This window comes from Drosophila erecta, unplaced genomic scaffold, assembly GCF_003286155.1.
Source record: "Drosophila erecta strain 14021-0224.00,06,07 unplaced genomic scaffold, DereRS2 tig00000219-arrow-pilon, whole genome shotgun sequence".
NCBI classification, from domain to species: domain Eukaryota; kingdom Metazoa; phylum Arthropoda; class Insecta; order Diptera; family Drosophilidae; genus Drosophila; species Drosophila erecta.
Genome location: NW_020825213.1, coordinates 893,230 through 919,919, shown reverse-complemented (window position 1 = coordinate 919,919; position 26,690 = coordinate 893,230). Strand labels below are relative to the sequence as shown.

General features: G+C 36.2%; 1 protein-coding gene across 6 annotated transcripts in view; it reads left to right on the top strand.

Moving 5' to 3' along the window:
• LOC6541715 (angiopoietin-2) overlaps positions 1–26,690 on the top strand; it is a 93,444-nt gene that overhangs the window by 9,610 nt on the left and 57,144 nt on the right. For 5 of the 6 annotated variants that reach the window (XM_026982826.1, XM_026982825.1, XM_026982829.1 and 2 more), the window contains exons 2-3: positions 9,021–9,995; positions 10,049–10,343. In XM_026982826.1, the coding sequence (XP_026838627.1) occupies positions 9,021–9,995; positions 10,049–10,343 (1,270 nt within the window). Of the gene's footprint in view, positions 1–1,960; positions 2,022–9,020; positions 9,996–10,048; positions 10,344–26,690 lie in introns of all 6 variants that reach the window. The other variant, XM_026982827.1, reaches the window with a different exon arrangement.

Below are 26,690 nucleotides of genomic sequence, written 5' to 3'. Positions count from 1 at the left end.
TGTCGGCTAAAATACGTTCGTCATTTGCAACCCATTTTCGCAGATGCATGCCGGCCTTCTCCATCACTTGTCTCAATTTCCTTTGAAGTTCATAGCACTCGTTGACTGTGTCTCCACCAGTTATGAGGTCATCCATATAAAAGTCGTCTCTTATTGTTTCTGCTAAGACGGTATCCTCTTGGCAAAAGCGATCTGCCAACTCTCGTAGACATCGGACTGCTAAGAAAGGTGCTGCCGAGGTGCCATAAGTTACGGTTGTTAACTTAAACTCACTGATCGGCAATTTTGGATCATCGCTCCATAGGATATATTGGTATTCTTGGTCTTTCTCAGCAACCTTTATTTGGCGATACATTTTTTCAATGTCAGCTACCATAACATATTGCCACTTGCGCCATTTAATTAGAATATCGAATATATTTCCGATTCTGGCCCTTTTGAATCTTAGGGCCAGCTATAATAACGTCATTTAGGCTTAGTCCATTTGTCGTCTTTGCGGATGCGTTTGACTTTTTGCCACGCCCACAAACCGCCCGAAACTCTTACGCCCACACTTAAAAAAATTTTTTTTTTTTTCAATTTATTATTTTTTTCCACTTTTTAACGATAATTCAAAAAAAATTTGAAATTTCTCGTTTACACTTCCACTAACTGAGTAACGGGTATCTAATAGTCAGGGGACTCGACCATAGCTATACACAGCTCGACAAGAAAGAATTGTTTCGTCTGTATTAAGGTGTTGTTCTTTATTTTTAAGTTCTTAGATGGTTATTCTTAATAACGCAACTGCAATATATATTAGTAATCTTTTACTTTAAAATACTCAACTGTGAATTATTTTAAGTCTAGTCGCATTCTCGTTAACTTAGAATTTGGGATAACCATGGAGAATAAAAATTGAATTGGCGATTGTGCTTTTATTAGATCATATCATATCATATTTTTACATAATATGGTTGTATGACGGGAATAATTTGCGAAGTTTTAAATTAATCACCTGTAAGAAATGGAAAGTGCAATTGTTCGGTCAACTGCCGAATGAAGTTAAGCAAAAGTTCAGTATGAGAATTTAGCATTAAGGCAGTTTATTGTATGAATGCTGCACTTCGTGCATGCTTTGAACCCAAACGCCTTTCTCAGCGAGGGTTTTTGGTAGCTTAAACAATATTCGGAATCATACATATCCGGTAAAAATTTATATCGTTACAAATATTAATTACACAGCGAGAATTTTATTTATAACCAAAATATTTTGATTTATACAAGATTAATATGGACATTTTTTGGTATTGTAATTTTGTACTATCAGTGTTTGATTTTTTTTTATAATTAAAAAAATGAGGTTAAACAACGTTTTGCATGATTCGATATGATACCCTGCTTTGATGTGCAACGGAACAAGAAAAGACATATCAGACGAAAGGAAACGTGCCAAAGCGAAAGAACAAATCAGGAAAGAAAAGGAATTGTGGATTCTTCTCGTGGAAGGCCACTATTGGTCATATGCAAAAATGCGAAGGACCCGGCATATTGATTACCGTCCATTGGCTAAATGCTTTAATTTTCTTTTCCTAGAATACTTTATTAATATATATAAATATAATTGGTAAAATTAAATTGCAAGTGCAACTGCAATGAAAATGTGATGAAATGTTTACTACATTTTGATAAATATTGAAATGTTTTTGATATTTTTTGTGAAAATTATATGAAATGTGAAAATTAAATTAAATTATTAATTAAATTATTATTAAATTATGTGGTATAGTGGTAAATAGTGGTATTTATTTGCTCAATATTGTAATTATTTTGTGACATTTTGTCAATGCGATTAATAGGATTAATTAATTTTAAGTGTAATACAAATGCGCAGTTTTTTAAGCGCAGGTGTTAACAACTAGACGGTGATTCACTACTGTAAAGGTAATAAATGCTAAAGTGTTTTTAAATTTTATTACAGGGGTTACTTAAAGAGTCAAAGGGAATACCAGATATACCAGAAGCCTTTCCGACTCTATAAAGTACGTATATTCTTGTCCGGGATCAATAGACGAGTCGATCTGGAGACATTCGTCTGTCCGTATGAACGCGGTAATTTTGGGAACTTTGAAAGCTAAAAATTAAAGATTAAACATGTAGATTTTAGTGACGCCAACATTGTGCACGTAACGCACACAAGTAGCCCATAACTTCCACTCTTTAATAAAATGTTTTGTTTACTTTTCATTTTTCATCAGTCTTGTACATTTCTATCGATATGCTAAAAACATTTTGGCTGCGTTCACTAGCCATCTGAAACGGCCACACTACAGTATTAAAAAAATGTTTTGATGTTTTTTCAAAAGCACTATCAACTTGATAAATTATAAATTCAATGGACACACGCTTTATCTGGCTCCCTTTATACGAACCCGAGGTGACGAACTGGTCCACTATTATCCAATAACATCAGAAGCCAAAGCAGCCACCAGGAACTTCTTAATTGGATAAGACTGATCAATGTTGATGAGGAATAAAACACAAGATTGGGAGAAATTAAGAACCCTCTTAATCAGCGAGTTCAACTGCGTAACTCCTCCACGTCAACAAAAAAAGCTGAATTGCGTGAGACCAAATATACTAATAATTATCGTTAATTTGCTGAAGAATTAAAATAACAAGAAAAACTCAGTTTCATCAAACTGAGTCAACACAGTCTTAGTTTCAATGACACTTAGTGTTACATTAGCTTGAGTGATTCGCGAAAAATTACTAGTCAAAGTATTTGTTACGTTAAGTAAATACTCCCTATAAATATAAATAATCTATAGTAATGTTTTAAGATAAGTCCATAAATCGTTAGTACATGCCTCAACACTCTCAGAAAAAAATTATAAAAATAAAATTAAAGATTTTAAGCCATAAAAATCGTACTACAATTTTTGGGATTCCGATAGATAATTAACAAGACAAAAAATGATAAAAATCAGAACATTTTTATATCCGTTAGTTGTAGAGCAAAAGGCTATACTATACCAGATATATAATACTAATTTATGTTAGAAATCTGTTGGGTGTTTATGTTGGTTTCCTTGAAGGATGACGCTTCCTAAGACGCCTTGGACATAGACATATTAAGTACTGCTTTTGTTTTTTTCTGTTCCCATTAAACCCGGAGTCGCCAAGGTAAAATCAGTATTTTCGGTCTTTGTTATTCGCCCACTAGCCCTCAATAAAGGTCGGTATTTGGTTCATACCGTTGTGATTTTCCCTTTGTAGTAAAGAAATCAATAAGTGACAATGCGAACGAGAAATTTAAACATTATCTGGAATATCGATAGAAACTAGGAAATTAAAAAAAAAAAAAGGGAAAAGAACTTAAACATTTATTAAAGTGTGGCCGTGAAGGTTTTGGGTGGTTTGTCGGCGTTAAAGTGGGCGTGGCAAAAAGATTTTTGGCAAATTTATAGAAATGTAGAAAACTAATAGAAGAAATGAAAAAATATCAAAACAATTTTCCAAAACGTGGCAGCATTGTGCAGTTTATGGGCCTTAGAGTGGGCGTGGCAACATCATTTTACAAAGTCCAGCGCAAGTCTATGTCTCTGGAATCTGCATGAGATCTCGACGTTCATACGAAGAGACACCCAGACGGACGGACATGGCCAGATATGTATACATGGCTATTGATATTGATCAATAATGTACATATATACTTTTAATAGTCGAAAAGGCTTCCTTCTACCCGTTCCATACTTTTTAACGAATCTAGATCTAGTTGTTTATAAATGAAACGCACTTAGTGGAACCGCAGTGTCATAACTCCTCCCTCCTTAAAGATCTGCGTCCCGCAGATTAATGAGATTTTGGTTGTACGGGAGTGGATTCCAAGTCGTTGAAATTTGATATCGCCTGTGTAGATATCAGCACCATGGCGAAGGCCTCGATAAGAAATGAAGCGAGCAACTTCAGGGAAGCGGTCGACATCTTTTGCAGGTTCTTCAGGCTCGCATCATGTACATATTCCAAAAACAGCTGGTAGTCAGTGGTACAGGGCTTAGTACCGCCGTTAGGGGCATCAAATGACACTTTGAGTAGCTGCTATAATTTCTTTTTCCGATGGCTACCGTTTCGTTGTCGAGCCGGATGATAAAGGAACCGAATAAGTCATAATTCCTTGAGGCGGTTGCTACCGTGAAATTGAATTTCGTCAAGAACAGCTTTAAAAACAGCTTCGATTAGCTTTACCGTCCTCCTGTTACTCCTGAGATAAGTACACGCTGCATGGCCGCCCTTGAACAGGCGCGGTATGCCGCATTTCTCTTCCAGTTTGAATAGGTCTCTTTCCTGGAAAACAATGGTGTTCCCTATAGAGAGGGAGCCGCCAAGACGGCGTAGGTTTCGTTGTCGATAGGTCCTTGTACTCCAGGGCCACTTGCCTCCCATCGCAAATCATTGGATAAAGGCGTACTTTAAATGCCTACACATATAGCGGCGTCGTACCGTTGGACAGGATGGATCGGGAGGATAGAATTTAGATCGACGAAGGCTTTAATGCCGCATCGCCTAACTCAACCGCAACTTTTCTTTGCTGATTAGCCTTGACTCTAGCGGATTCGCCTCACGTCAGGTTCGTCAGGGGTTTCGCTATTTTTGCAAAATCACAAATGAACTTCCTAAAATAAGAGGTCATTCCCAGGGAACTATTTAAGATTTGTAGTATCAGATTCTTTCATATGGATTTGACGAAATCTTGATGTGAGGTCGAGCGTGGTAAAGTATTTTGGTCCTCCGAAGCTAGCTAGGGTACTTGTACTTGTACTTGTACTTGTACTTGTACTTGTACTTGTACTTGTACTTGTACTTGTACTTGTACTTGTACTTGTACTTGTACTTGTACTTGTACTTGTACTTGTACTTGTACTTGTACTTGTACTTGTACTTGTACTTGTACTTGTACTTGTACTTGTACTTGTACTTGTACTTGTACTTGTACTTGTACTTGTACTTGTACTTGTACTTGTACTTGTACTTGTACTTGTACTTGTACTTGTACTTGTACTTGTACTTGTACTTGTACTTGTACTTGTACTTGTACTTGTACTTGTACTTGTACTTGTACTTGTACTTGTACTTGTACTTGTACTTGTACTTGTACTTGTACTTGTACTTGTACTTGTACTTGTACTTGTACTTGTACTTGTACTTGTACTTGTACTTGTACTTGTACTTGTACTTGTACTTGTACTTGTACTTACTTGTACTTGTACTTGTACTTGTACTTGTACTTGTACTTGTACTTGTACTTGTACTTGTACTTGTACTTGTACTTGTACTTGTACTTGTACTTGTACTTGTACTTGTACTTGTACTTGTACTTGTACTTGTACTTGTACTTGTACTTGTACTTGTACTTGTACTTGTACTTGTACTTGTACTTGTACTTGTACTTGTACTTGTACTTGTACTTGTACTTGCCCTACGCATTCATCATGTGCTATGTAAGGTATAGGTTATTTTTTTTTTTTTTAGAGCCTACTTCGGGCACCGGCTCACGATACAGCACGTTGGGCAGCCTTTCTGGATGCATTTCACACCTCCTGGCCTATCCAATATACTACCACCTTACATTTAAATTTATATATTCGACGACTTGCTACTTTTTGCACCAGCGATTCAGCGTGTGCTATCGCAACGGTCGGTTGTTGTCCCAATTTTTTTAAGCCGTTAAGCTCAATCGCTTTATTGAGGTATTATTATCTTCATTGCTATAACGCAATAACGCAAACCGGCGATTCGGCGTTTGCTATCTCTACGGTGGGTTGTTCCATCTTTTTAGTACATCAAAAACGAGAATTCTCAGAAACGAGAATTTTCATTAAATTTTTCCTTTATCAAAAAGAAAAGAAATTTTCCTTGTTTCAATTGTTCCCTTGCATTGTTTCAATATACTCTTTGTTGACAACTTCCAACTTCAAATTTTATAATATATTTACTTTTAACATTCACTCTCGTTTCAAATTTTGGCACTTTCATAAATTTGGGGTTCTCCGACGGGAAAACTGCCTACCTGCAGCAGGTTTTCTGGTCCCGATGGAAGGAAGAGTGAGGTTAAATACTGCAGCAGTGGTCTAAGTGGCGCACTCCCAAGCCTGGGTTAGTTATGGATGACGTGGTCTTCGTTAAGTATGAATGTTGGCCGCCCCTGAATTGGCATTTAGCGAGAGTCGTTGAGCTGCTGCCTGGAAGAGATAGCGCATAGCCGCCAAATTTCTCGAAGAAAATTTAAATAAAATCGCTTGAATTCGCTACCATAATAATCGTCTTTCATTTGCAATAAAAGCTAATAAAAATGCTTATTACCTCAATAAAAGTATGTACGGTTATGTTTTTTTACATTTTCGACGCTTTATTTTTGGTCACCAAATACGGTACGGTAATACGAAAGACACTAGAATAATAAGATGCGTAACGCCACACGATTTTTTCGTGCTGGCTCTAGAGGTGGCTCCAGGCTCTTTCGAATTTTTGTTCAAGGTCCAGAGGGAGAGCACCCTAGAGCCAGCCGCTCTCTTGTGCGCATACAGCGACAGCCGATCACTGTATGTGTGCACACGAATGCTCATATATTGTAAATTTGACAAAATATGACCCTCACTTCAGAAGTTTATGGACTTTCAATCTATATTATTTGTTCTCGATTGCCACCAAGTAAAAAACTCTAATTTTGCATTGCCTTAACATGATAATTATTTAAATAAATCATAGAAATAGTAATAATAATAATAATAATAATAATAATAATAATAATAATAATAATAATAATAATAATAATAATAATAATAATAATAATAATAATAATAATAATAATAATAATAATAATAATATAATAATAATAATAATAATAATAAAATAATAATAATAATAATAATAATAATAATAATAATAATAATAATAATAATAATAATAATAATAATAATAATAATAATAATAATAATAATAATAATAATAATAATAATAATAATAATAATAATAATAATAATAATAATAATAATAATAATAATAATAATAATAATAATAATAATAATAATAATAATTATAATAATAATAATAATAGAGTATTTAGCTCGCGGCGTGGAAAATATATTTGAAGTTAGTGATTCTTGGGTGCGCTGGTCCTGCCTCAAGAATTCAATTTTGCAATAGACAGTTCGCATATAAAGTTTGTTAACTATTTAGTATAGTTAAATTACTAGTATACAAGTAAAAAAAATATGCATACTTATGTAAATGATCACTTTTCAGTATTTTGCAAATGCAAATATTATTTTATTGAATGTTTTTGTTATATTCTAATTTGATATTTTTAAAAACCTCGCAATTTTGGGTGGATAAAAGGCGCTCCAAATGTATTTTTCTTTTTTTAGTTCCTCTAAATCCGTTTGCTGAAAGCTGACAAATACATAGAGCTAATCGTTTGCGATTATTTTTCCAACTTTTAATAATATATCCGTATTTATATTCAATAAAAGTTTATATGTGAAGTTCAATTGTGAACGGTAGCTAATTTGAGCGGCGATTTTAACTAACGAATATTAAAATAACTTCTTAAAACAATATAAAATAAAAGGACAAAAATAAATTTAAAAAAATAAATTTTTAAATATTATTTTATTCGATCATATTCTAACGAAATTGACCAAAACAATAATTAAATTCGTTTCTTAGATCAAAATTGATTTTGGACCGAAAATCGTCTTCTAGCACAACTACGCACACTTGCACACTTTTTTGCTTACTGTTTTCACTCACACAAGCAAGTGAATTCTATTTTTAGATTATTATGCTCTCAATTTGTATGCTAGTGGGGGGAGAGAGCAATTATTGCCGCCACCAAAACAGTGGCTGCATAGTGCAAAACCAATGTATGGCCGTTACACATCTTATTATTCTAGTGTCTTTGGTAATAAGGTACTTACGAAAAGCAAATGAAGAAAATGTGTGGAGCATTTCTATTTCATTGCGTTTCTGTTCAGTTGTTCTTTAAATTTTGAATCTGATTTTGAATTTTGACTGCTTTTAGATTTGGGCTTGTATTTTGCAAGTAAGTAGCACATTAATAATATTAATAAATATTTATTTTTATTATTATTATTTTTATTTTCGTTTGTTTAATTTTCTCTATTAACAGCATTAAACCGTCCTTATATGTATATTATCTTTATATTGCTACTGATATTGAAATTTATGGACATATTTCGGTCTTGTAGTATTAAATGAAAGCATCTTGAACGCCTTGTGCTTACTTAACTCTCTTCCTCCCAGCATTCGGTTTAGTTTTGTTGCTTAGTTATTGATAGGCTTAAGCTTTAAATTGTACTTCTTAATTATGTTGTATGTAAGGTATTGTTTACTTATAAGTAGCCAGATAAGAATCAATATATCCATTGGCGTAAGTAAATAAATAAATACCTAAAATAAAAAATGAAACATTTATTAAACCTGGACTTTGTTGTATTCTTTGGGAACACTTCCTCTTCTTTAGTCTGAATACACTCAATAGAAATTGTGGTATTTATTGATTTAGGAAATTTATCTAGAAACAATTCTGAGAAACGTTTAAGAAAGTATTGTAATATTAATAATCTGGAATACTTGTTTTGTAAAACATCCAGAAACCAGCCTGGAGTTAAAAAAATCGTATGGTAATATGCTATTCTAATATCTTTGTCTATACTAAATAAAAAAAATAATAATTTGAAATAAATAAAATGATTTCTCAAGTATCAGTTTTTTAAACAGTTGCGCCGTTAGAACTCCTTTAATACCCAAGAAATCGACTTTCCGAATGGAAGGCGTAATTACAGTCCTGTAAGTAACTGTAACAGGTAACACTATTTAGCCCGAATCTTGTCTACCCTATACTCTAAATATGTATAAAGCCATATCTCTACGACTTCTATATCTGAAATTCGTTACCATTTTTTTTCTAGATTGCATTTAAAGTTACCATTGAATAATTATTTTACATTTTATTACAGAGAACAACAATTGCTGAATATATTTGAAGTTATTATAGACAACTTTGAAGGAAAACTAAAACGCATTGACAGTCTAGATAATAAAGTTGATCTTCTTATGAAAAATATGGAAACGCTGCAGAGTCGAGTAGTGAACAATTTAGTAAAAACCGATTTTATTATAACTCAGCTAAAAAATATAGAAAAATCAGTTTCTTGTGGAATTTCTCAAGGTCAATCATCGTACTTAGATGTTGTTTACGAAACTACAAAAATATCACAAAATTCTTCAACGTTTCTGAAGGAAAAAATCGTTAATTTGGATCGAAAAGTATCGGATATTGATAATAAGCTAGAATGTATTAAAGCCCAATTAGATAATAACTTGTTGCACGTTGAAGACTTCAATGCCGAAGCTAGTGAGAAAAAGCCAGTTTCAATAAATGTAAATGACATCACAAAGGCATTGAGCTATGAAGCTATGACACATGTAACATCCGAATTAAGTGAACTTCGCGATTCAACTGACAGCATTGATAAAAAGCTACAGTTTTACATAAATATCGTTTCTGAAAATATCGGGAGAATGACAAGCATTATGCATGAGATTCATTTTGCTGTAGTTGATCATAACAATCAATTAACATTTTTAAATGTAACAACAGGGGCGCCAGCGACAAAATCAAAAAAACTTCATATGCTCGATAAAGAAATAGAGCCAATGGGTGTAGTATCAGAAAAAATGGATAATATTTGGGGCGTCGTGGTAGACAGCAAATCAACTGAGGATCATCTTCCCAAGTCCTCTGCCCCATTGACCCAGACACAACGTCAAGAACGTGCAATAGATGAAATCCGTCAAGACCATAAATCCAAATCCTACTTGAATACTAACAACTTGGATATGGTTCAACAACAATTACGAAAACTGGAAACGTATATGCCCCCTGAAGAAATAACAGACACAACAAAAATTTTGGAATATGAATCTAAAAAGTAAATTGCTATTAATTTTTGTATTATATTTTCTAACCAATTTATATTTTAAGCTACTCTGACACGGATGAAAATTTAAGAACGGAGAACTTACTTTTATCCCTCTCTTACATTCAACCAACCATAGTAAACAAAACTGTAACTACATTTTTTACTTCCACCCCTGGAGATGTGCTAGAACCACCACATTCGGCGTCGTTAGACACCACACATTACAACAGACCGGTAGTCAATGGATCAAAATCAGCAATTAGAAAAGATCGAATTATCTTTCCAAGCATAAAAAAAAAACCAGCATTTCTAAACACAACGATTGCCAATGATTTTTGGACGCTCAAGGATGTAAAAGTAAGTGTTTAAATACCTTTTTAAAAATATAGGCAAAAAATTTAATCAACGAAAAACGATGTTGTCAATAACCTTTCATTTTTTGAAACTTGCATTCTCATAGCTTCCGAGATCTTTACGTTCATAAGGGCAGGTGTTGGCGAGAATGTTTTTTGTACTCCTCAATCAAACTTAATGACCTTTTTAAAAACTACTCTAGTACTGTATTCCAGTTTTAAGTAGCCATCCTAACATTCAGCCAACAATCGCTTAGACTACGTTGTTAAAATTTAGTTTTTTAAGGGAAACTTTATTTATCTGTATCATATAGCAATATCCGTCTGTCCTATGCAAACAAGTCGCTCAAATTTAAAGCTATCTACATGATACCTATAAAGGTAGGATATACACATACGTGCTTATACAAATATATATGGAAAATTCATCAAAGATACCTTGAATAACTTACAATTTTAATTCACGCGTTTCCCACACCACCAGTAGCATGTACATTTGCAGAATCCGGCCCACCAAGAATTCAATTACGTCCACCATGTAGAACCGCCGTCTTTCTTAAGACTTTGGGAACAACAGGTTGGGCTACCACTGCCGAAACCTGGATGTTCATTAAATCGCCAGCAAATCTACACGCTGCTAAAAACATTATTAAAAATATTAAGTTTTTAGGGGTGGGCGACCGAAAATAATATTTTTAAGGCACCAAATCGTTTTTATCGAAAAAAAATCAGTTTTTTGAGGTGGAAAAATGAAAATAATTAATTTTAAGGGTAGGGAAACGCCAAAAACTTTTTATTGGGTGGGCAATAGTTTTTTATTAAAAATATGAAGTTTTTAGGGGTGGGCAACCGAAAATAATATTTTTTTAAGGCACAAAATCGTTTTTTATTTAAAAAAATCAGTTTTTTGAGGTGGAAAAATGAAAATAATTAATTTTAAGGGTAGGGAAACGCCAAAAACTTTTTATTGGGTGGGCAACAGTTTTTTATTAAAAATATGAAGTCTTTAGGGGTGGGCAACCGAAAATAATATTTTTTTAAGGCACAAAATCGTTTTTTATTTTAAAAAATCAGTTTTTTGAGGTGGAAAAATGAAAATAATTAATTTTAAGGGTTGGGAAACGCCAAAAACTATTTTTATTGGGTGGGCAATAGTTTTTTATTAAAATTATTAAGTTTTTAGTGGTGGGCGACAGAAAATAATATTTTTTTAAGGCACAAAATCGTTTTTTATTAAAAAAAAATCAGTTTTTTGAGGTGGAAAAATGAAAATAATTAATTTTAAGGGTAGGGAAACGCCAAAAACTATTTTTATTGGGTGGGCAATAGTTTTTTATTAAAATTATTAAGTTTTTAGTGGTGGGCGACAGAAAATAATATTTTTTTAGGCACAAAATCGTTTTTATCGATACTTACTTTTTTACTTAATGATCTGGTATGGTCCGAAGTACCCAGTTGCCCATACGACTGCCATCATCTTTTCGACAGTAATATAATTAACTCTATATCGGACTGGATTTTGCTGGCAATTTTAGTTGCTAATTTCTACGGTACTAGCGTCAATGTATAAGTATAAAAGGAACACCGAATACAAGGTAGCTTAGCACTCGATCGTTGCAAAATAAAAAAGTTTTACATAATTCTTTGGCTTCTATAAACTCCGGGCTTAATTGTTCAGCTTTTTTTTTTAGTTTTTTGGAATTCATCTTAGACAAGCTTGACAAAATCTTTTTTGAATTTCTTATATTATTCATAGTAAACTAACAATGCCATAATACACTTTTACCACATACACTCAAGCACTATATAGGCACATAGTCACTTAGGAAAAATAAATATCCCTAGATACAACAGCATGAGAAGCTCTGTCGTTCACATGAATGTAGACAATACACAGTGTAGTTAAGATCTGATCTCCAAAGAATGAAAACACACAACGGATTCTTTCGAAGTTTTCATCTCTATAAATTTTTAGCGTTGATCTTAGTTAAAACATGAGAACGGTATAGTCGAGTTCTCGGACTATCAGATATCAGATACTCACCTCGTGGAAGACGAGTAAAGTGTGGGCGTAGCAGCCTTGGGCCTGTCTGTGAAATCTGCGCATCCAATCTCAACTTTCTAGCTTTTATAGTTCCTGAGATCTCGACGTTCATACGTACTGGTCGACGGACAAACGGACAGACGGACATGGCCAGATTGACTGGGCTATTGATCCTGATCAAGAATATATATATTTATATGGTCGTAAACGCCTTTACCTTTTACATACATTTCAACGAATCTTGTATACCCTTTTACTCCACGAGTAACGGGTATAAAAATGTCCAATTAGGTTTAAAATGATAAATATTAGAATAAGAAAGCAAAAATGTATTAAATCAATTTACCTAAAATGATAATTTTTGGAAAGTTGTATTTTTTGTTGTTTATAAAACTAATATTCAATAATCAAGAAATAATCAATGAATTAAATTAGGAAATACTTACCATTTTCTTAAATACTGGCTAGTCAATAAAATTCGCTGCTGCTTTTATAAGCCATCCATTTTGTTCTCCTATTGTTATTTTTCTTTCATTCGTCAATTTCTTTATACAAATTTAAGGTTTGTTTCAATGGTTCTGCCCTCGCCGACTAGGAGCGTCGGTTTCTCTGGTCGGTGTTTTTTTTTTTTTTTTAATGTCATCTATAATCCTTAGTATGATTGAGCAAATTATCATCGCATGTTTATCGCCTTAAATTGTTTGGTGAGTTGGTGAGATCATCGGCTGAGAGCCTATGCAGTTGGTTCTGCTGGTGCAGACGATAATTTTTTTTTAGGGTTTTGAATAGCGATGAATTGTGGAACGGGAAGGTAGGTATACAGATGCCACTGGGTAAACGCACCAGTTCTCTATTCCATTTAAGAGGTTATCTAGGTAGAAGCTAATATTTTTGTGTTTGTTGAAATTTATTATGAGTAATTTCTTATGTATGATAGCTATGATAAAAAGTAGGACCAAAATTGCTGATTCTTCAAGGATATCATTAGATTCCAGTGATTACAATGTGTGGTCTTTGGCCTTGGAGTTGGTTGATTACGGAGTGTACACCTACTTGATCTTGAGAAACAAAGAGTGAGTGTTTAAGATTGGAATAAAGTGACAAGATTTGTAGACTTGGTGTATGTGACTGTAATAATGTTTATTAGTATTATTATTTTTTTTTAATTATTTAAACTTCTTCTAGTTAACGTAGCCTAAACATGAGTCAAATCGGCCTAAGAATTTGTATGGGGAACGCCAACGCACTTGCAAACTAAGCTCTTAAGCTGGGGCTCTTTGTGCTAAGTCAAAATATTGATATCATGTTAGTTAGCGAAACACACTTTTGCTTCAGGTCGTACTACAAGCTATACATCTCTCATCGAAACGCCAGCCTTCCGCGCTTTCAAGCAGCAGTTAACCAGCTTGCCAGCATTAATATGGTGAAAGGCTCTCTCAATGAGAGCTTTTTGCTCGGAACATCCATATTGAGGTCCGCAACTTGTTAACACGTCATAAGCTCCTCCAAGCCAATTCAGGCTCTTTTAAAACCTGAAGTTATGGACTTGGTGAGATTGAAAAGGCGAGAAACGCATATCGTCGTGCTGAAGATGATCTGAAGACGCTTCTCCACGGAATATGAAGCGACGCTTCTTCGCAAAATTCCCATACAGAAAGCCGACAATGCTTTAGCTTTTAAGGATGAGCTAGAGAAACGATTTCAGCCATGTGAGTTGCGAACAGTTGGAAGAAACACTTGCCGATCTAACCGTGTTACCCACATTCTCGTTTTGAACGAATGTATCTTAATAGAATATTGGGAGTAAGAAGCGTGCAGGATGCCATTCCCGCCCACCAATTCGGTTTTAGGCACCATCATGTGACCCCTGAGCAATGTCAAAAGCAATGCCTTTCAAAACTTCAGCACTAATGTTCTGCAATAGGTCTATAAATTTTAATATCGGTAGCCGAGTTGATTTATCCTGGTAGAAGTAAGGCAAACATCAGCAATATATAGATAATACACATATAACTGTATGTAACTGTATGGACTCTTTAATGCTAATGTTAATGTTAATGGAGAAAAAAGAAAAGAAAATGGAAAAGAATACAAACGAAAAGAAACAAGATAGAATGATATAGTCGAGTTCCCTGACTATTACATACCCGTTACTCAGCTAGTGGAAGTGCGAACGAGAAATTTCGTAATTTTCTGGAATATCGGTAAAAGTGAAGTCTTATAAAAAAGTGAAAAAGTATTACAACATTTTCCAAAAAGTTTTAGGCGGTTTGTGGGCGTAGAGTGGGCGTGTCAAAAAGAAAATCGATAGAAATTTACAAAACTAATAAAAGAGTCAATAAATATCAAAACATTTTTTAAAAGTGGCTGTGGCAATTTTGTGCTGCTTGTGGGCGTTAGAGTGGGCGTGACAATATTTGGAAATAAACTATGTCTCTGGAAGCTGCATGCCTGATCTCAACATTCCAGCTTTTGTAGGTCTTGAGGTCGAGGCGTTCATACGGACAGACGGACATGTCCAGTTCGGCTATTGATCCTGATCAAGAAAATATATACTTTATATGGTCGGAAACGCTTCCTTATGCCTGTTACATACTATTCAACGAATCTAGTATATCTCTATGAGTAACGGGTATAAAAATTAGCATATTTAAATTGAAATTAAATAATGATAAATATTAACAATGGTCTACTTACTTGCAATATGCAAGCCTAAATCTGAAATTTCTAAGAAAACACAGACGATCTTGACTTGATTGAAAGAGCAACTAAACAGAAAAGCTTCACGCATTTTTGTTATTTGCTTCTCGTAAGTACCGTTTCTGTAAAATATGCTTGCCCTACTTACAATGGCGATCAAAAATAAACCGTCAGGCAATGTAAGAAATCATAAACTACATACTTTTAAATAAAAATTTTATATATCTCATTTGATTTGATTTGCATTTGATTTGATTTGTCTACATATTGGTACGATGTATGTGTGTACATATGTTTGTATATTTTTTTAATATTATATATGTTATTATTATTATTTTATATGATATAATTATATAGTATATCTAAACGCAGTCACCGACTATCTCTCTTCGAGTGCGGGCGTCAGTGTTATTCTACGTCCTGTGGTCTTTTTCCTATTCTTTTCTGCCCTTTTTCCTAATAGCACACGCATACCAGTGTCATACTTCTCAGTGAATCTAGGCGAAGTCGTTACCAGTGCCCCTCGCCTCCCAAGTTTGGGGAGAACCGCTATGCAAGCCTTAGCGTGTGCTCCAAAGCCAAGAAAAAAAGCTCGTACGTTAAGTTCTCGGCGGAATTCCCTGAACTCCCCGAAACCTCCCAAAAAAACCCGAGATTCTTACTTATTGGCTATAAGAATCCAGTAAAGTCTCTCAATGATTTTTCTTGCTTCGCAGTGCACATCGTGCACGCAGTGCAGATCGTTATTAATGAAATAATCTCTATTTCGATTATTTTCGAAGGCATCATACTATTGTTGGCTAAAACCAAAAAAGTCGCTGATAAATTTCTAAACATTCAGCATTTGCCTGGCATATGCAATAGCGAATTCAGATTCCATGGCTTCCTTAATTTTGTGAAAGGCACAATACATGCGCCGTACCTCATCAACATCCCAGACGATGAGATTATTGAAGAGCTCAAAGTAGAAAAGTAGAACAGTTCAAAGAACAGTAGACGGCAATCACCTCCGATCTTCGACCCAGCAAGCTGGGCGTTTCATGGCATTCCGTCAAGGTTAGCAAATACATTCCCAACCCAATGAGGTGCAAAACATGCCAACTGGTAGGGCACTCATCAAAACATTGCAAAAACCCCGCCTTATGCGTGTCATGTAACCTTACTCCTCACCTCCCCGAGGTGTACTTTCTGTGTGTACTTTCTGCGCAAACTGTAACAGCGAACATCTGGCCTCATCTTCTCAATGCCCACAATACCTTAACCAGAGGGAGCTCCTCAAAATAAAAACAACGAAAAAATGCAGTATGCGAGAAAAACGCATTATACAAATACAACAACAACCCAAAATTCTTATCAACTCCTCAACCTCTTATGCAGCAACCAAATAAACATCTACAACAACAAACTCAAAAACAAACCCAACTGCGATAAGCAGTTAGCTCCTCAAGCGTTTGGTTCGCTCCGCAATTCTGCCAGCACTTCGATCAGTCGGGCAGACCAGTCGGTAATCACAGCCCCATCTGTCTCGTACAAAAAAAAAAAAAAATACAATCACCGCGAAAAACTCGTGCTGTCTTATTATAAGCCCAAAAACTTCTACAATCTACCCAAGAACTCAACAAAATTTATTCCCTTTACGACTCCAATTCTTCACTACGTGACACAACCGAATACTCGGATTTTTCAATGGAGGATCTTGACTCAGAGTCGTATCCTTTACCATGCATATCCCCTTGCATACTATCCCAAAGACATCCCTCTATACTTATAATTTCCATTAAGAAATTATTACAATGGAATATAAAGAAACACACTTACCTCACAGTTACAAGAACTTTATCTGGCCCAAGGATACTTCTACAACTTGCCTCAAAAAAAAAAAAAAATACATATATTAAGTATAGTATTTAATACTAGATTAAATCTTGATAAATATATTATCTGAACGCATTAGATTAGAGTACTACACCAAGACTTATATTCAATATTCAATACTCTATGTGGGGGACATTCAATATACATGTTAAGTTTGGACATCTAATGTTCCCATAGCATTTCCATAACAGTTTACCATTACCATAACAGCCCTGATTTGTTAATTGGTAGAAAACTGGACAATTTATTATAAGTTATAAAAATTGCACAAGTCCACTATTTTAACAGGGGCCATAGTCAAGTTGACCGGATATCAGACCGGATAGCAGTTACTCAGCTAGTGGAAATGCGAATGACAAATTTCAACATTTTTCTGGCATATCAATAGAATTAGGGATAAAAGTAATAAAATTAAAGAGGAAGTTAAAAAAAAGTTCAAATGTGTGGGCGTGGGAGTTATGGGCGTTTGTGGGCGTGCATAAGCACTTAGAATCGTTGTCTTTTCACACGTCGTAAGCAGAAACCCTTCTGACAATTATTTTAACTTAAATATTCTAACATAAAGTAATATAACATATGAAATGTATTATGTAAGTTATGAATCCTCTCCAAGTATCTTCCCCCCTCCCCTATCTGACCAACGCCCTTACACGCGCACTCCCCGTTGCGCCACTTGACGGTCAGTCACTCCATTCCTCAAGAACGCTGACTTCGCCTCCCCGACCACTTGCGTAACTTGTATTATTATATGCGTAGACATTTGGCAATTACTATTAAGTATGCTATATTGGAATAATTATCATTGTTAGGCAATACAAAATAGTAGTATTTACATTGTGGCAGTTGATTAGAAGTTCCACTTCCTGCAGTTCCACAATTCATTACTTCTGAAAACCATCAAAAAATCATTGGCTACGCCAACAGAGCCAACTGCTACGGGTGTACAGCCGACGATCTCACCGACTTTCTCGCGCGCGGGTTACAATCCTGTGGCCGAGGGAGGAAAGCTTTCAAGAAAAACAACTGAGCAGCTTGGGGTATGAAATGAGAATCCTCTTCCTTATTACAAAAGTAGTATGCCTCTCCCCAATGCGTCTTCGTCCGAGTTCGTATTGGCGATCTTGGTGGAATTACTCGGCTCTCAGTTTTTTGTTGCTGGGTCGGTGTTGTCTCTCTGTGGCCGGAGAGAGAGGGCATGTTAACTCCTCCCCCCCAGTCCGAAGAGAAGGCCGTAAGGGGAAATGGCCGTAAGGGGAAATGGCCGGATCGGAGAAGGGTGATTAGGCGTCGTGTTGTCGGTGTATGCCACGAACTCTGACGATATTTTGAATTTAACAATTTTTTAAAAGTGGGTATCTTAATGTTAAACATGAGTGTAGTGTTTATAAACGTTACGTCTAATGCTCAAGTTACATTTTGTTTACTTATTATAAGATAGATAATAAGTATTATTATTTGTTCCTTATGAAATAACAGTTTCGACTACTTTGTTTACATAATCAGACAGTGTCGTACAGACTACAGGGCTACAGACAGTTGTAGCTTATCCTATCTTATAATAAATAAGTGTTATTTCTGAACTCCCTAAGTTCGTTAATGAAAAAGTTGTGTGCCTTTTCAGAATTTTTTTTTACGTAGATTATTTCCCGTTAGTGTGGTCTTTTATGCTACTTAGTTTGATATTAATATATATATTGAATAGTGCTTGTCTATCTTATGTTTCTTCCACTGTTTTCTTAACTTTTTTCCTAATTTTTTGTTTGTGTAACTTTTGACCTTTAGTTGTTAGAAAAGTGACGCCTTTGTCTCTATCTACTTTGTGTAGTGAAAATCTCGGTGTTATCTTGTTTCTACGGTTTTCTTTTCTAAATATTTTATTATTAGGCTCGACTTGGACTGGTGTCTCTCTGTCCTTGTTTAATTTAGCCAATCTTCTTTCTGTGGTCGCGCTTAAATGTTGCTGTACTTTTGGGTATATGTCTTTTCTAAATTCGTTTAATTTCTTGAGGTAATCGTGGTGATTGTCGAATGTTATTGTTCTGTTGAATATGTGAGTTCTTCTGTGGAAGAGCTCGAAAGGGGTATAGGAAGTGCTGGAGTGTATTGCATTGTTATATGTTGCTACTGCTTCTGCGAGTATTTGGACATGATTGCGTTCTAGGCGTGCTTAATTTCTTTTGTTCAAGATTATCCTGTATGGTTCGGTTAAGGTGGAGTGCAGTCTCTCGACGGAAGCGTTGCCCGTTGATTGTTGGAGTGAGGTTGTATGAGCTGTTATCTGGAATTGACTTAAGAGGTCGTTGTATAGACTGCCCGAAAATTCCGCGCCCTGGTCGAAAACTATTTTCTTTCGTGCGCCATAGTGACTTATTGTATTAATTGAATCGTAATAGGGCATCGGCGACTTTTATTGAATTCCTATTGCTAAGGGGGCAGGCTTGCGCTAGCTTGGTGAATTTATCGATAACTGTGAGGTTACAAGTATTGTTAATGAAATATAGGTCTATATGTACGACTGCCAATGGTCCTTCTGGAGTGGTTGGGGTTTGCATCAATGATCTATGGGGGTGGCTATCGTATTTTAGGGTTAGGCAGGAATCACAATTTTTTATAATTTTTGTGATAATGTCTTTTAAATGCGGGAAATAAATGTTCTTTTTAAATGGTTATATGTTTCATCTATCCCCCTATGATTGGTATTGAAGTGGTACGCACGAATTTTGTTTTCCTGATCATGGGGATTCGTAATTTCGGTTAGCCATATATTTGTTTGGCAAATATCTCCCTTCCGCCTTTTTGTCTTTTGAATTTCGTGGCTATGTACAAAGCGCTACAGAGCTCGTATCTGGCAATACTATACATAATTTGAAAGGTCATAACCTACAAAACGACGCTATGCATGATTAGTTTGGATATTGCGTTCAACAGTTATAGACGTGTAAAAATGGAGTTTACTAACGCCGAAATTCGCGCTATTTTAAAGTTTTCCTTCGTTAAAGGCAAATCCGCTAGAGAAACGTTCCGTGAGATTAATGGTGTTTTGGGGGATGGTACTCTATCACTTGGATCCGCGGAGGAATGGTTTCGACAATTCAGAGCCGGTGAAAACGACACCATGGATAAGCCAGCCGGCGGAAGACCTGTGACGACAAATACCGATCAAATCATGGAATACATCGAGTTAGACCGTCATGTGGCATCTCGTGACATCGCCCAGGAGATGGGAGTTAGTCACCAAACCATTTTAAACCATCTGCAGAAGGCTGGATACAAAAATTGATGTTTGGGTGCCGCATGATTTGACGCAAAAAAACCTTCTGGACCGAATCAACGCCTGCGATATGCTGCTGAAACGGAACGAACTCGACCCATTCTTGAAGCGGATGGTGACTGGCGACGAAAAATGGATCACATACGACAATATCAAGCGAAAACGGTCATGGTCGAAGGCCGGTGAATCGTCGCAAACAGTGGCCAAGCCGGGATTGACGGCCAGGAAGGTTTTGCTGTGTGTTTGGTGGGATTGGAAGGAAATCATCCACTATGAGCTGCTCCCATATGGCCAGACGCTTAATTCTACCATCTACTGCGAACAACTGGACCGCTTGAAGCAGGCGATCGACCAGAAGCGTCCAGAATTGGCCAACAGGAAGGGTGTAGTGTTCCACCAGGACAACGCCAGACCACACACTTCGTTGATGACTCGTCAGAAGCTACGGGAGCTCGGATGGGAGGTTTTATCGCATCCACCATATAGCCCGGACATAGCGCCAAGTGATTACCACCTGTTCCTGTCCATGGCGAATGCCCTTGGTGGTGTAAAGTTGAACTCAAAAGAGGCTTGTGAAAAGTGGCTGTCCGAGTTCTTCGCAAATAAGGAGGGGGGCTTCTACGAGGGAGGTATTATGAAGTTGCCGTCTAGATGGAAACAGATTATCAAACAAAACGGCGCATAGTTGAACTAAATCCGATCACTGTAACACTTTTTATAAAACATTGAATAAAGAGCAAAAAAGCGGAAGGGAGATATTTGCCAACCTATTATATATATCAGGTGCAAATATTGCGAATGTTTTATTTGGTTTCAGGATTGTTTATGTGGTTCTGGTTCAGGTTCTGTGATTATGTGTCTTACTTTATGGATAAATGGTGTTTCTACCTGTCATAATTATTTGGCAATTGAAGTGATTTAATGGTTGCGAAGCGAATGGTATAATTTGTGTTGGTCTTCGTTTATGTTCAAGTTTGGCTTGGATTCTGACCATATTCATATTTTCTATCCAGATTAATGGTTTATGGTCCGTGACTATTTTGAATCTATGACCGAAGAGGTATGGTCTGAAATGACCTACAGACCAAATGATAGCTAGCATTTCTTTCTCTATCGTAGAATAGCGGATTTCCGTGTCCGATAGTGTCTTGCTAGCAAAAGATATGTGTCTGTCATTAGTGTCTGGGCCTTGTGACAACACAGAGCCTATCGCATAATTACTTGCGGTGTGGTCAGCGTGAACGGTTTATTGAAATCAGGGTATATGAGTGTGGGATCATTACAAAGAAGATCTTTCGACGTTTCGAATGCTTGTTTAAATTCATCGTCTATTATTATAGATTTCTTCCCTTTTAACTGTCTCGTTAAGTTATTTTTGCGAAGTCCTTTAAGAATTTCCTGTAATGCCCTAATAATCCTAAAAATTATTTAATTTCCCTGGTTGTCTTTGGGCAGGGGAGTCCTTGATGGTTTGAATCTTAAGTGGGTTTGCTTTCACTCCCTCCTGGGTTACGATGGGTCCCAGGAAGTCGATTTCCTTCCTTTAAAAGCTGTACTTGCTTGGTTGGGTTTTTAGATTTGCGTTTTGGAGTTTTGTGAAAACAGATTTAATATCTGCTATATGTTTTTGGAGTGAGGGTGAGAAAACTTTTATATCGTCGAGATAGACGAGACAGACGATATTGACTAAGTCACCTAAAACGTTGTCCATAACGCGTTGGAACGTGGCAGAAGTGTTTTTTAACCTCGTAATGCCCATTTTCGACGGTGAATGTCGTCTTGCTCGCGTCGCGTGGGTTCATTTGAATTTGGTGAAAGCCACTTGCTAAGTCTATTGTTGTGAAATACATGGTCTTTCCTATGCTGTCTAGTATATCTGTAATGTTCGGGATAGGGTATCTATCAGAGACAGTCTTCTCATTTAATTTCCGAAAATCGATTACCAAGCGCTACTTTTTTTCGCCTATGATGCACTTTTCTTAGGTACGATCCAGACGGTTGCACTCCAGGGGGAATGGCTTTATTTTTATGATGTTTTGTTCGAGCATTTTTGAAATTTGCTTTCGAACTTCGTCTTTATGTACAAATAAGTAACGGTAAGGTTTTGTATGAATCGGTGTATTTTCTGTTGTTGGTATAGAGTGTTTGACGGCGTTAGAGAACGTTAGTTGGTTGTTTTCGTTGTGGAAAAGTCTTTTGAATGGCTTGCATAGTTTGAGTATGGGTTGTTTTTCCTCGCTGTTGAGGTGTTCCGTCTGAATGTTTAAGTGTTGGTCTTCCGGTCGTTCTGAATCTGTTGCCGTGGACATGCAGCTTAAATATTGGTGGGTTCGTGGAGAGAACTCTTCTGCCTGTAACGGTTCCTCGAGGTAAAGTGTTTGGATTTGGTCTGAGTTATTGCAGACTTCGAAATAGGCGGATCCTGCGTTTGCGGTGTATAAGCCGCCTGTTATGGATATTTGATTATCCAAATTCGTGGTTTGATATATAAAATCTCCCTGCATGAAGTTTACTGGGAGCGGAAATAGGTTTGCCCTTGTGAGGATTGGGATGGCAGTTTCTGGTGTTTCTAGTATGGATTCGGCAAAGTTTTTTTTTGCATTTGGGCTAGATAGGATATCCATGCCTAGGAGGCCTTTGAAGTGGGGGTGGAAATAAAATAAGAACTTAAAATTGGTCATGTTTTGAATTGTTTGAAATTTATTTTATCTGTATATTCCCCAATTTTGAATGTCCTGAGAAAAGTGTGTCTGAGGTAATTTTTTTAATTCTTCATTAATAAGTGCTGGATTTATGAAAGAGTAAGTAGACCCATTAGGAATTTAAGAGGGTTTGACACCATGGAGTTTGGTGATAAGAAAACAAATGGCAAGGAAGATCCGTGAGTCTTCTTGCTTATGTACCCGACTGGCTTCCCGAGGCTTCTAGTAGAAAATGTGCATCATCTATGATGTTACATAGGGGAGCGCTTGGATTATGGTTGTTCCTGTTTTGGTGACTTAGGGTCTGATCTGGTTGGTCGTTATTGTGGAAGGGGTTCCTGCCCAGAGTTACTCTAACTTGTCGACCATTACTATTTTGTTATGAGAATTATGTTGACGTGTGAAGCGTCTATTATTATTGTTGTTAAAATGTTGTTGTCTCTGTATAAAGCGGCTATTATTGTCATTGTTGGTGTTATCATATCGTCGTACATGACGAGCGTTGTTGCCATTATTATAGTTCTGATGTCGTGGTATGTAGCGACTGTTGTAGTCACTATTGGTTGGTTGTCCTCTCGCGTATAGGTGATTTCTGTATATTGGGCCATCGCGTCGTCGGGTTTCTTGGTGTTTGTTCAGGCTTCTAGAAAAGTTAAATCAATCTGTCCGTACTCGTATGCTTTCTCGATTGTCTCTGGCCTTTGATACCTAATGGCTGACCTATGTGGGTCCTTTAATCCAGCTAAGAATGTATTTAGGCAGAATCTGTCGTTTTGGTCACGTTTGGCCGCGAGAGAGTGTCCACTAGGGTCTGCTTCTCTGGCGAGTGACATTAATTCGCTTCTTATTTTTGCGGCTGATTAATACAATTTTCCCATACTGGAAATCCGGAAGAAGCTCTCTAATAAGCATTTCTTCTGTTTTCTTGCTAGCGACTATTGAGGTTTGCTTTGATCTCATCCAAACTAAGGAGACAGACATCAGGGCTTCGTTGCCCTGCCTTTAATTTTGTCACGGATAGTTCCAAGTAAGTACTGTCCGCATGTTGCTTGGTCCACTGATGAGGCTAACAAAAGGAGCTGATCTACTCTGTCTATAAATCTATCAAGATTGTCAGGTGTCCTTTTGTTCCTGTCGCTTCCCTTATCTCAGATAGACCTGATCCGCTTCTTAGCCCTAATCTGCCCCTAACTGCTTTACTAGTGTTGGCTTTTTTTTTAACATTTACGTGTATTGGGAAGAAATCTGTATTTTTGTTTGCAAATAATCGCGAATAATTATATATTGGGGTATGGTTATGGTATGTGTATATAAAATATTAATAATATGTGAGGTATAAATAGGTAGGTTTTTTTTTATCTTTTTTTTTTGCTTGTGTAGGGAAAATTGCGGGTGTTTGTTTGGTTTGTTTTGTTTTTGTTTGTATATTAATTTAGTACTATATAGTATTATATTTTGTGATACTATGTATATGTATCTATGTTTGAATGTATTATAATATGTGTGTATTCTTTCCAAAATAAAAGAAAACCTGTATGTGTGTGTCTGTTACGCAGTTTCCTCTTTTCCTTGTTTCCCGGTGTTTAGTGTTAATTGTACGTCATTAGTGTAGTGTTGCTGTGTTTACTTCCACCTTTGTAGTTTTTTTTTTGTTTTCGACTTTAACTGTAACGCATGAATTAAATAAGTATTCAATAGAGTGTATTTTAGAGGTTAGTGAACATGTTACAAAAGACGTTAAGATGTTTGTGGATTGTTTTGTTGTTTTCTCTTATTTTTGTTGTTCTTTTTATATACATATGTATATTTCTTGAATTATTTTTATTGCTTTTATTTATTTATTAATTTTTTTGAAGTGGTTCTATTCTCGCAGTGCGTGGGGTGCAAAAAGAATTCAACAGTGTACAGCGAACACGGCGTGAAGCGTCACGACGACACTCTGGCGCGACATCAGCTTGTATAAGTGATGTACAGTGATGCGTCGCATACACATACATGCTTGCTTGATCTTGCCGAAGGAAAGTGTATCACTGTGTACAAATTTTAATTTTATTTATTATTTTTTTTCCTTTATATGTAAAATAAATTTGCGTTCATGTAAATTGATAAGTGAAAACGATCCCGGTGCCTTAACACCGATTGTTGTACACATATTCGGTCCTTAATCACACAACTCACAATTATTTTTATAAACCACTGAGCGGAAGATCCCGTTGTGTTAGCGGCGACTGATGTACACATTCACTTCTTGCGCAGCGAGTTCTGGTCACAACGAAGTCTAATATTCGACTGATCTAACTCTTTTCACACCCAGCGACAGTGACGCCAGTCTATCGCCGCGGCAAAACGGTTGTTCTCAGAACTACAGAACTACAACAACCATTCGCAATGCAAGTTTAGGTTGATGCAATATTACCATAGTGGTGAAATTACTATTCTTATGAAATAACCAAAAAGCATACCAATACTCTCCCAAATACGCACACCAAGTGCTGTCCGACACACACAAACGGTCACCACACACAGCAGCTTGATATGTCAACAATTTCTTTTTTTTTGATTAATTTACCATTTTTAATTGGTATCATTTTATGAGTAAGGGTGTATGGATGATCCTCGTGCCTTATCAGCGATTGATGTAAACATATAAGGTCGCCTGTGAAGCAGCTTGGACTTGATTTTGTTTCTTTCTTTTGTTTTGTTTGCACTTGCACGTCATTATGTTTCAATAACTTTTTATTTAATTTATTATTTCACTACTAAAATCCCCACAACCACTGCCGTCCCATGTTCATCAGAATTAGAACGATAAGCGTAGTGGGCATTGTTAATCCCTTGTCTGTAGTCCGGCTGCGCCAGTTACAATCCTGTGGCCGAGGGAGGAAAGCTTTCAAGAAAAACTACTGAGCAGCTTGGTGTATGAAATGAGAATCCTCTTCCTTATTACAAAAGTAGTATGCCTCTCCCCAATGCGTCTTCGTCCGAGTTCGTATTGGCGATCTTGGTGGAATTACTCATCTCTCAGTTTTTTGTTGCAGGGTGTGGTCTCTCTGTGGCCGGAGAGAAAGGGCATGTTAACTCGCAACCTTTCTCCTTAAATTGTAACGAGATGTTAATGTGCCTAATCAACTTTAGGAATAAGTGATGATATTTCAAGCAAATTCATCCAGCTTTTATTTCCACTACCTCTTTGCCACTACCGTGCTGCAAGTTGCTGTCCTGTTGACGAGTAGGTTGTGGGGGCATAATTGGATGTTATGGAATGCCAGCAGAGGTTTCACAAACCAATAAATCCTTCTAGAATTCCGGTTAACATGTTCCGTCCAAATGAACGGTACATTTGAAATTTGGTACAATGTATATTATTCGAAGACAAGATCGGAACTATTTTCAAGTGATAATAAATCGTAAATATGGTCCTTCTTTATTTTGATTCCTTGATCCCTTAAAAAATATTATAATTTTTGGGATACTGGGTTCATTTAGGTTCTAATGTTTTAATTCTGAATTGATGCTCTCTTTGTCAGTGGCTTCCATGTGGCCGCTGACTGCATTTACTATAGTTCCTAATCCGGTTATCAGAACCCTCTTGGATCTAGTATCACCCGCACTAGGTAATAAAGAAGAAAACTTTTTTTATATCTGTTTTTAATTTTTTGATCAATAATGTTTTTATCTTTTTCTGATATTTGACTGGTCCGGAAGTTCCACGATTTGTGTATGCAATATGTATGTACGTATTCTTCGAGGTGGATATGT